At 36.6% G+C, this 12,324-nt stretch overlaps 1 protein-coding gene across 8 annotated transcripts in view; it reads left to right on the top strand.

Annotated features, from left to right (window-relative positions):
- CEP152 (centrosomal protein 152) overlaps positions 1-12,324 on the top strand; it is an 82,629-nt gene that overhangs the window by 10,243 nt on the left and 60,062 nt on the right. For all 8 annotated transcript variants that reach the window (XM_053595495.1, XM_053595494.1, XM_053595493.1 and 5 more), the window contains exons 3-6: positions 5,766-5,872; positions 6,092-6,158; positions 6,240-6,518; positions 9,659-9,824. In XM_053595495.1, the coding sequence (XP_053451470.1) occupies positions 5,766-5,872; positions 6,092-6,158; positions 6,240-6,518; positions 9,659-9,824 (619 nt within the window). The remainder of the gene's footprint in view (positions 1-5,765; positions 5,873-6,091; positions 6,159-6,239; positions 6,519-9,658; positions 9,825-12,324) is intronic.

Genomic DNA, 12,324 nt, shown 5'->3' with positions numbered 1-12,324 from the left:
CTCACAATTTACTGGAGTATATTACTTTCTTGCTGTATCCCTTCAGAGCTGCCTATATAGTTGTCCTTCTTGCTACTAAGTAGACTTCATCTGGGACAAGCTTATGAAAGCTGGACCAGAAGAGAAGAATTCAAATCTCTTTTATTAACTCATTCATAATATAAAAATATGTTCCACCAAAAGTCACTATACTTTGTGATTTCATAGTTGGATATTCTAGAGATGTGGTTGTTGTTCTTTTGGTCATAGAAATATTTGTTATACATCCCTAGGTTATTGGGAAAGCCACAGCCTAAGGTAGATTGTCATTTGTGAACTCAAAGTCTGCTGGAGCATATATACTTTCTTCGGTGTCACCAGAAGTAGCTCTGTGATTTTTGCTTGGTTCTAGATAGTAAAATTATCTGTATTATATATGTATATATTCTGGAGCTGGTGATCTGGGACAGAAATATTCGCTGAATTGTGATATCAGGATAGTATTTACTGATGCTGGGTCATTTAGTGATGGTGTATTCATAATGATCTTTCATAGAAAGGTAGGTGGTTTAAGTAGCAGATGGCAGACAGAAACTTGCACCTGGCAATATGGATTTGGATTCCTCTTGGTTTTTATATTGGTACTTCTCTAATAGAATAATAAAGCTCCTCCTGAGCTTAGAATCATGTATTTCAGAGGCAAGGTTTCCATTGCTTAACCTTTTTCCACTTTTTTCTTCAACCTCCTTGTTTTATGGAAGCATTTTGGTATTTTGTGTCCACTAGAGGGAGGTGTTAAGCTATGTACTATTTGTTTACATTTAGCATGTCTCCATGAAAGCATTATTTAATAATTCATGTTAGGTTATTAAGTAAGAAATATCTGATTTCCTTACGTACTAAGTTTGACAGTTGACATCTCTGACATTTCACTTTGACACTTCTTATTTTTTTAATTGTGAAGGTACAGCCTCATTTTTTTCAATGTGCATTTTGGCTTGTGATTATCTTTCAATTGTTTTTTTTTTAGACAGAGTCTCACTATGTCACCCTTGGTAGAGTGCCATGGCATCATAGCTCACAGCAACCTCAAACTCTCGGGCTTAAGTGATTTGCTTGCCTCAGCCTCCCAAGTAGCTGGGACTACAGATGCCCATCACAATGCCTGGCTAGTTTTTGTTGAGGTTGTCATTGTTGTTAAGCTGGCCCACTCCAGGTTTGAACCCACTAGCCTCGGTGTATGTGGCTGGCTCCATAACCACTGTGCTATGGGTGCCAAACCTAGAGCAATTTTGAAGAAACTATGAATAAGTAAAAATTCATGTTGTTTTTGAATGTGGGTTCTGTTGTGGAACCAACGCAGCACAGTAAGCTCAAAATATCAATGAAGTGTTTGGGAAAGATGTGGATAATGAAAATGCACAGTACATTGATGGTTTGAGAAGTTCCATTTTGGTGATTTTAACCTGAAAATGAGCCACGTGGGTGACCTGAGAGCAAGGTGATAATGATGAACTGAAAGCTGTAGTGGAATCAAATCTATCTCAGCCTACGTGTGACTTAGTAGCAAGCTTTGATGTTTCCATTCCAACAATATTGGATCATTTGAAACAAATGGCAAGGTAAAGAAGCTGGATGGATGGGTTCTGTATGAATTAAATGAGCATCAGGAGAGAAACCGTCTTGAAGCTTGCCTTTCTTTGCTGTCATGGCATGAAGATGGACACCGTTTCTCTACCATATTGCTGTGTGTGATGAAAAATGGATTCTTTTTGATAATTGCAAGCATTCAGCACAATGGTTGGATAAAGATGAAGTGCCAAAACACAGTCCAAGACTGAATATTTATTGAAGAAACCTAATGATGTGTGTTTGGTGTCCAGTGTTGGTATTATCCAGTATAACTTCATGAAACCTGGTCAATCTATTACAGTTGATAAATACTACAGGGGTGATTTTGCTTGTTAAAAAGTTTACTTCTGGATCCAGAGGCATTTTGATTAGCTGATTGCTTATGCTCAGATTACTTTTCCTCTATTGTTAATTTTGTGGTGTCACTAAGAAACCTACAATAGCTGCTTAATTATCATATAGTTCCCCTGTTTTTGTGAGGGGGAAAAAATGTACTGTTGAAATGTCCCTATCATGGTTCCCTTGAACCTCAAATACTTCCCCTGAAGGCTGTGTACTTGAACCTCCCTGAAGGTTTAGAAGAAAATATTCTTTCTGGCTACTGCAGCCAGATGAACATGAGGATGCTTGTTATTAAGCAGCTGAGATTGGCCAGTAGAGACAGGCCAATCCTCTTGCATGACACTGTCACACAAACAACACTGCCACACAAACAACACTGCTCAAACCACAGAAGCTGGACTTGGAAACTGTCACCCACCAGAGTCACCAGACCTTGCACCAAATGACTACCACTTCTGGGTTTGGGCCACTTCTTGCAAGGAAAAATATTCAGTTCTCAATAAGCTGTGGAAAAGGCCTTTTGTTATTATTTCATCGCTACTGGCTCTCCAGGCTTTTTCACTGCTGACATAAGCAAGTTACCATTAATATGGCAAGACTGGTGATAGTTGGGTGCATACCTTGATTGATTGTACTGCTTCTTGTTTGAGATAGAATAAACCAAACTTTTGATTCAAATTTATACATTTCATATTTAATGACCTAATATTTTTATTTTTATTAATTTATTTTTTTAATTTTTGCCCGTTAAAAGACAAAGAAACCTAATACTTTAAAATATCAGAACCTTTCCAGAAGTGTATTTAATGAGGAATCCTGTTCAAAGGGGATATGACTGTTATTCCATTTGTTGCTTTTCTCTTGGGAGAAGATTATGGTTTGTAATTTGATGACTTATGCTTTCATGAATATGGGGGGATTATAGGCTTAGAATACAATCTGTTTAATTAATTTATGTTGAAAATCCTAACAAAAGGTTTACATGTTCTTTGTTTTACATTATTCCTGAACATAGGCTTTTTGGGTATTCTCCATGAGTTGTAAATTGTTTTGTTGACAAAGATCTTTGAGTAAAATGCCTTTTTTGAAAAATGGTTAGGAATGAAACACATGATGTAGAAAGGGAGAGGAGTCAGATTGTCAGATTTTATTTCAACTGAAGCCTTGACGGTGGTAAATTATCTTTTTTCTAGGGAAGGTATCTCTTAAATTTAAAACTCAGTTGATACAAAATCACTGAGAAGATGGCTACTTATAACCAAAAAGCAGTATGATGAATTTGAAATTAATGAGTGGGATTAAGTCTTGTCATTTGTAAGTATTGTTATCTCTGTCCTTGAATCTGTATTTGGAACTTGGGTGCATCTTCAATGAGGAAAATTTGTAGTTTTTAAAATTCCATATTTGGTAACATGGATATGGCAATTTTGTGTTTTATGGCACAAGGTTAAATGACAAAAAAGCAAAACCTATTTGACACTGTATATGAGGAGGGTACATTTTGATTGTGGGAAGTGGAAATATTGGGAGTGGGATTTTAATCCTGAATGGCCTTACTAGGACTTGACTTCATTTAGCTTCTGTGTGTTTTGAAAATGATATTAATGGAAGACAAGGAATATGACCCAGCTATACCAGAATTTGATGGAGACATTTTTTGAAGGTGAATGAAACTATTTTATAATGTTAGCATACATACGAAATATCTGACAAGACTCTAAATACTACAAGGGATGATTTTGCTTGTTAAAAGTTTACTTCTGGATCCAGAGACATTTTGATTAGCTGATTGCTTATGCTCAGATTACTTTTCCTCTATGGACGCCAGTTTTGTCAATTTTGTGGTGTCACAAAGAAACCTACAGTAGCTGCTTAATCATTATATAGTTCCCCTGTTTTTGTGATGGGGGGAAAATGTACTGTTGAGATGTCCCTATCATGGTTCCCCTGAAAGGCTGTGTATTTGAACCTCACTGAAGGTTTAGAAGAAAATATTCTTTCTGTTCAGGAATCTTTACCTGATATAAATGTAAAGGATTTATTTTGTTATTTTTCCCTGTGTAACACGTGGGGGTAGTCTTTTTCCTTAAAGTAGTGATGCATAATGGATGAAACAGGTTGGGCTACTTTTAAAAGACCTCATAGATGTGATTTTTTTTTCCCCCAGTGCATTTTGTGTCTTTGTAGAATTACTTCTGGTACCTTTCACTTGGGGCGTGTAGTTTACTAATATGTTGATGTGCTTTGTTTTTAGTGCATTTCTTTTGTGTTTCTTGTTCTTTACATCTTTAGGTCAATTCTGACTATGGCTAATTCTCAAACTGAGTTTTTAAGCACTTTTAAGCACTGCGCAGATGGGCAGTAAATCAAGATCTTGATTGTTAATACTAGCATCAAACAGATTTAAGGAAGAAGATAAATTTTCTTTGGCAAGAATCTTTTTCTCTTGTTTCATCTTTAAAGAACCAAATGGATTGAGAAAAACCTTAAAAAAAAATACATTGACTATCAGAAATCTATGGAGAGAGGAAATGTCCCACCTCACACATTCCATTCCCATTCTCATATTTTAACAATTTGGGACATGCCTTTCAGACCTTCTTTAGAATATGTTAATTTAACTTTTCCATATTTTGTTTAAGAAGTTTCTTAAACTTGGATATGTTTTATAGCTATATTTCATTTCTTTTATACTAATGACAGAGAAAGTGGGTGGGTGGGAGGGGCTGGTTATAGACCAAGAAGCATCTCTCTCTCTTTTTTTTCTTCTTCTTCAAGGTTTAACAGGGTATTTAACATGTTTAAAATTCACCTGTTTTGTAATTTTATGGGTTTGATTTATGTATTTTTTTTTTTTTTTTGATTTATGTATTCTGGAGAGACTTAGCTTGTTAATTAAGTTGGTGGTTAGTTTAAAAGACGTCATTAGCAGTCCCCTTACAATTTAGGGGGGCTAAATTGATATTGTTACAAGTTTTAAGATACTTTATGAGATTTGAAGAAACACAATTATTGCATATAGATTGAAATTTAGCAAATTAGACTACTCATTTTTTTAATCACAGTTTATCTTGAAACTTGAATGAATTTTGTCTGTTTAGATTATATAGGCGGACTGCTAAAATGATGTTTCTGGAGAGTGAATTCAAATTTTTAATGTCAGTGGTATTATTCTTTTGAATGTGCTGTCCATTGAAAACCGAATCTTGCAACTCTCCTTTTACTCAGATGTTTTATAAGAGCAGAGTATTATATGTCTTTTCATTAGTGGAATTAGATGGCTGCCTCCTAATTCAGCCACCCCAAGAGGTTTCTATCATATTATCAGAGCTGTTAAGGGCTTCTGGGCCACCTGTTGCTGCCGTTGTTCTTCTCACCTGGGCAGAGTGCATCTGGCTACTCAGATTCCCTGCAGTATGTCTGATTGTCAAGTCCTCGGCATCTGATTACCAGTAAAACAGGATTCTGAAACTCAGTCTGCCCTGTGAGAACAATGTGGGGGTTATACCATTATTGTGACTTGCTGTGTTTGCATAAAATAGTTTTAAAATTCTGTTGTATGTGTATTTAAATCTGAGACCTTTGTAGAAAAAAAAATAAAGGCTTCTGATATAAATTCTGACATTATGCCACTCCCTTTTCCCCAAGTGAAATGATGAACATAATTTGTGTGGAATTTAAGCAATTAATGGAAGGAGGAAGTAGGAATTTCTTTGATTTCTACAGTCAAGAATCACTCATTCCAAGGCAGTTTTGGTTTGGCCTCTTGTATTGACGTCAGTGTGACATTGATGCAGACTTTTCTGACTCAGTTGCAGCAGCTTCTCACAGACCTTCCTCATGATATGCTGGATGATGATGACCTTTCCTCCCCCGACCTCCACTATTTGGACTGCAGCGAGGATGACGCAGAGGAAGAGTAAGTACCTGAAATCACTTCGACTATTGCAAGTCTGTAAGCCTTTTTCTTTTGATTCTCTGCAGATAATAACAATGTATGTGATTATACAATGGTAGACAGATTCTTAAAATTTTGCGTGAAGGTTGGAGGGAAAATGTGAACATCTTGGGGTTGTTTATGTTGTTTATATCCAAGTAAACAATAGTCTTTACATCTAAAGTATTGATTTTTCTCAAGACCACACCATCCTGAGCAATCGGAGATGAACTGGCATGAACATCAAGTGCTACCCAAATCTCAAAGTGTAAGTGTCAGGTGCAATCACGACTTTGGTGAGGGTGGGAATAGATCTTAGTGCTTTTGTTTTACTCTTGTTATCTAACAGGACTATAAAGAAATTCAGGGTTTCTTCGTTGGAGAAAATTGTGGTAATGGCTGGGAAGAAAATCCAAGTAAAACTGAAGACCGACACCCTGGGTACCATCCTGAAGAAGGTAGAGATGAAGGTGGAAGTGGCTACAGTCCTCCAAGTAAATGTGAACAGACTGATTTATATCACCTTCCTGAAAACTTTAGACCATACACCAGTGGTCAGAAGCAGGAATTTAATAGCCAGCCGACCAATGTGATTAAATTTTCAGATCCCCAGAGGAACCATTTTCAGGTATTGTGAGAACTTGACTTTCAAGAATTAGTGTGTGTTTGCACAGGTGTCTGCATGATGTATGTGTGTTTACGGCATGTATGTTAAGTGCAGTGGAGAGATGATGTATTTTAACTACACAGATTACCGAGAGTGTGCTTATTCAGGTTCGTGGTGAATTAGTCATGCTGTTTTCTGTTTATAATCTAATACAATCATAATCTTAAGTCAGAAGTTTAAAATGGAGGTTCTTTGGAAACAGTTATTTAAACATTAAAAAGGAACATTAAAAATTGAGTCTGCCAAAGATTAGCTGTCCTCATTTACTGCTGCTTCTGGCTTCTACCACTTCCCTGCATGTCAGGTATCTTCATGTAGTTATTAAAGCAGTAATTCTGTGTGGATGACAGCAGTTAGTTTCCTCAATTTTCTTGCTTACTAGTTATAACAAAGTTTTTTTTAATTATTAAATCATAAACACAAAGATCATGTATACATTAATGCATTTATGGGGTACAATGTGCTGATTTCATATAGAATTGGAAATGCTTACATCACACTGGTTAATATATACCTCATCTTGTTTACTTAATTATTGTGTTAAGACATTTATACTCTATACTAATAGATCTGACATGTACCCTTGCATTATGCACCATTATCCCACCATTCACCCTCCCTCAATCTAACCTCCCCTCTTCCCTCCCATCCCCCTTCCTCCCTCTTTCATCTTGGACCATAGTTGTGATCTATTCTTCATATGAAAGTGTGTGATTGTAAATTGGTTTCATAATAGTACTGAGTACATTGGATATTTTTTCTTCCATTCTTGAGATACTTTACTAAGTAGGATATATTCCAGTTCCATCCATACAAATGTAAATGAGGTAAAGTCCCCATCTTTTTAAAGGCTGCATAATATTCCATGGTGTACATATACCACAATTTATTAATCCATTCATTAATCCCAGGGCACTTGGGCTTCTTCCATGACTTGGCTATTATGAATTGAGCTGCAATGAACAATCTGGTGCAAATATCTTTGTTATAAAGTGATTTTTGGTCTTTTGGATATATACCTAGTAGAGGAATTGCAGGATCAAATGGCAGTTCTACTTTTAAATCCCTGAGTATTCTCCATACATTTTTCCAAAAGGGATTTATTAACTTGCATTCCCACCAGCAGTGCAGAAGTGTTCCCTTTTCTCCACATCCATGCCAATATCTGTAGTTTGGGGATTTTGTTATGTGAGCCACTCTTACAGGAGTTAGATGATATCTCAAAGTGGTTTTGATTTGCATTTCTCTGATGATTAAAGATGATGAGCATTTTTTCATGTGTCTGTAGGCTGTGTGCCTATCTCCTTCAGAGAAACTTCTGTTGAAGTCTCTTGCCCACAATGAAATAGGATTACTTGTTCTTTTCTTATTAATAAGTTTGAGTTCTCTGTGGATTCTGGTTCTCAAACCTTTGTCAGAAACATAACCTGCAAATATCCTCTCCCATTCTGAGGGCTGTCTGCTTGCTTTACTTACTGTGTTCTTGGCTGTGCAGAAGCTTTTTAGTTTGACCAGATCCCAGTAATGTATTTTTGGTGTTGCTTTAATTGCCCGGGGTGGGGGGGGGTCCTCCTCATAAAGTATTCTCCCAGGCCAATTTCTTCAATTGTTTCCCCTTCACTCTCTCCAAGAATCTTTATAGATAGTTTCATGTCTTAAGTTTAAATCTTTTATCCAGTGAGAGTTAATTTTTGTTAATGGTGAAAGGCGTGGGTCCAGTTTCAGTCTTCTACAAGTCACCAGCCAATTCTCCCAGCACCATTTGTTAAATAGGGACTCTTTCTCCCAATTTATATATATATATAAATTTTCTTTTCTCTTCCTATTTTTTTTTTTTTTTTTTGCAGTTTATGGCCGGGGCCGGGTTTGAACCTGCCACCTCCAGTATATGGGGCCAGTGCCCTACTTCTTTGAGCCACAGGCGCCACCCCCAATTTATATTTTTGATAGGCTTATCAAAGATCAAATGATGATAAGTGTCTGGGTTTATCTCTTGGTTCTCAATTCTGTTCCATACATCTACCTCTCTATTTTTGTGCCATACCATGCTGTTTTGATCACTATAGATTTATAGTATAATTTGAATTCTGGTAGCATGATTCCTCCTGATTTGTTTTTATTTCTGAGTATTGTCTTGGCTATTTGAGGTTTTTTCTGGTTGCATATAAAATGAAGTACTATTTTTTCCTGATCTTTAAAGTATGACTGTGGTGTTTTGATAGGGATTGCATTAAATTTGTAAATCGCTTTGGGTAATGTGGACATTTTAACAATGTTGATTCTTCCTAGTCGTGAGCATGGTATGTTTCTCCATTAGTTATAACAAACTTTTTTTTTTTTTTTTGGCCGGGGCTGGGTTTGAACCCGCCACCTCCGGCATATGGGACCGGCGCCCTACCCGCTGAGCCACAGGTGCCGCCCAGTTATAACAAACTTTTGGTTAAACATTTCAAAGCTGATACCTGTTTTGTATGATGATATGATAGTAGACAGAATGGATATTATGCACCTTGTTTTTTCCTGTGGGAGAGTTTATTGAAGTAAGACCTGAGAATACAGTTAGTTGTTTTTAGAATTTCTTAATGACAACAAATGTGTCATTTTGCCAATAGGTATTCTGTGGCACCCAATGATGGGATGGTTTTGTGGACCTTGTAGAGTGGTTCTTTTCTCTTAATTCTTTCTCTGTGGAATGTTCTTCATTTCAGAAAAGTTGCTGAGTGTTTATTATAAATGAAGCTTTGCATCACATGTTCTGTTGTTGAGGATGTTCATTTGTATGTTCCCAAGATGTTGGCATCATCTAAATCATTTGTTATAAAATATTTAACTATAATCTCATTGGAATTCTTGAGTTTATTTATGAAATCAGCTCCATTATGTGTTCAAAAGTATAGTTAAGATATTTGTAATTTATACATTGCAGACTTCTAATTAACAGTGTTAAATAACAAGTGCTAATTTTGAGCATATATAGGTATAAAATTTGTAATTGTACCATAATTAAGTTCTGTAACACAAAATTAAGGTGTCTAATTCAGATAATTTTTGAAGAAAAGGCCAAATTCTAATTTGTAATTTCATTTGTCATCTTACAACAGCCATTTGGTTCATCACAAAGTCCCAGTTGTCAAGCTTTGGAATCATATAAAGTGACATACAAACCTTATCAGTCTTCGGCCCAGAATAACAGTGCACCAGCCCAAGAGATAGCAGGAAGTGACACATTCGAAGGCCTGCAACAACAATTTTTAGGAGCTAATGAAAGTAGGTGTCAAGTTTACTTTTTGATAGCACGGTTGGGGAATTTTGAACCCTACATGGATATCTGAACATGTTCAAAAATTGTTTTTTACTCTTTTTTTTTTTTTTTTGTAGAGACAGAGTCTCACTTTATGGCCCTCGGTAGAGTGCCGTGGCATCACACAGCTCACAGCAACTTCCAGCTCCTGGGCTTAAGCGATTCTCTTGCCTCAGCCTCCCGAGTAGCTGGGACTACAGGCGCCCACCACAGCACCCGTCTATTTGGCCGGGGCTGGGTTTGAACCCGCCACCCTCGGCATATGGGGCCGGCGCCCTACTCACTGAGCCACAGGCGCTGCCTCAAAAATTGTTTTTTTAAGTATAACAATGGAATAGTGGTTGATATTTCAGAGAGCCCTTAATTTTAGAGAAAGATACTGAAGTACTTCTAAACAAAAGTTTAGGAAGTCTAGGATTTACTTTAAAATAATATGTTGTTGGAGAGTGATGTTGGTTGGAAATATAGATGAAGCAAAACTGGCTGTGAGTTCACAGTTGTTGAATTTGGGAGATGGGTTCATGGGGATTCATTGTGCTGTTCTCCCTAGTTCCTTGTGTGTTTGAAATTTTCTACTGTGAAAAGTTAAAGAAAACTTTTCTCAACTGTATATTTCAGTCATCCTACTTAAAATATTCTCATTCGTGGGGCGGTTAATATCCTTGCCTGTCATTCAGGAGATGGGGTTCATTTGAAATTTAAAAAAAAATGTTTTTTATGAACCTCATTTTTTTGATTGAAGACTAATTTGGAAAATGAAATATAGATTTCTCATCTAGCTCAGATTTTTCATTACATGTAGTATAGAAATGTAATTTAATTGGCTTTAATGCTGAGAGGGGTAAAAGAAAAACAAATGTAATTTAGTAAATCAGCCATTATCATCTTAACTTTTGATTTTACAGTTTTAGTGTAATAATAAGGTAAGTGATATAAGTTACTTTATATTCAGAATTAGACTTCAATCTCAGGTTCAGTTGTGTGACGTTTGGCAAAAAATTTTTTTTTTTTTTGTAGAGACAGAGTCTCACTGTACCGACCTCGGGTAGAGTGCCGTGGCCTCACACAGCTCACAGCAACCTCTAACTCCTGGGCTTACGCGATTCTCTTGCCTCAGCCTCCCGAGCAGCTGGGACTACAGGCGCCCGCCACAACGCCCGGCTATTTTTTGGTTGCAGTTTGGCCGGGGCTGGGTTTGAACCCGCCACCCTCGGCATATGGGGCCGGCGCCCTACTCACTGAGCCACAGGCGCCGCCCGGCAAAAAATTTTTTTTGGTATCATGTATGTATAAACATGAGACTGAGAAAAGTGCTTACATCTACTAGAGAATTTTGGGATGAAATACCGGTATCAAAAAACAAAGCCCCCAAACCAAAACTTGTACAGTGACTATGCTGAATTAGGGTTTTATAGTCTAACTTTAAGTTGTCATAATCTCTGGCATATTAAATAACTTGTAATTATTGTATGTGTTGAAGAACCAGTGTGATTATATAGAATGCCAGTGAGTTTTTCTTTTTGTTTTTTCTTTTTTCTTTATTTGGTGGGGGAAAAGTCATACTGAATATTCTGGGCTAGACTGAAGAGAAACTGTGGACTTTATACCAATCACTTTTTTTTTCTTTCATTTTTCACTCAATTTTTTTAAAGAGGTCCTGAAAATGACTTTATTGTTCAAAGAAGACTTCAGAATTCTTTATTAATCTATTCATTAGTTAATTCAAGAATAATGTTCCAGTATGAACATTAGTATGATATTAATACCCTGTTTAAAATATTTTGAGAAGGATATCTAGAACTTTTCTTTTAAAATGATATTATAGAAGCTGATGTTTTTAATTTTATGACAGCATATTACTCTATTCCATTGCAGTAGTTAGATAGTGATTTTAATTGGCCAAAATGGTAGCGATTCAGGTTTATATCCTAAACCAGTAACTTCAAACTTTCCTGGCAGGGACCCGTGGTAAGAAGTACATTTTTGAACATGGTGGTGCAGCCTACGTTACATATCTACATAATGAAGTATACATAAGTGAAACAAAAGTTTCACAAAATAATAGTTATTCTTACTAAGTGATGCACTCTTATGTAGTCTATTATATTCTGTCTTTTTTCATTTTTTTTTTTTTTTAAGACAGTCTCACTATGTTGCCCTTAGTAGAGTGCTGTGGTGTCACAGCTCACAGCAACCTCTAACTCTTGGGCTTCAGTGATTCTTTTGCTTCAGCCTCCCAAGAAGCTGGGAATACAGGCACCTGCCACGTGCCCAGCTATTTTTTTTGTTGTTGTTGTAGTTGTTGTTGTTTGGCAGGTGGGGGCTGGGTTTGAACCTGCCATCCTCAGAGTATGTGGTTGGCCCTTCAGCCACTTAGCTACAGGTCGAGCCTCCCATGTTTTTTCAAAAAAGTGCTGGTCATAATCCACTAAATTGATTTCATGATACTCTAATAAGTTGTATTCA

Source organism: Nycticebus coucang, chromosome 6 (genome assembly GCF_027406575.1).
Source record: "Nycticebus coucang isolate mNycCou1 chromosome 6, mNycCou1.pri, whole genome shotgun sequence".
Classification (NCBI taxonomy): domain Eukaryota; kingdom Metazoa; phylum Chordata; class Mammalia; order Primates; family Lorisidae; genus Nycticebus; species Nycticebus coucang.
The sequence above is the reverse complement of the archived record's forward strand: the minus strand, read 5'-3'. Positions and strand labels throughout refer to the sequence as shown.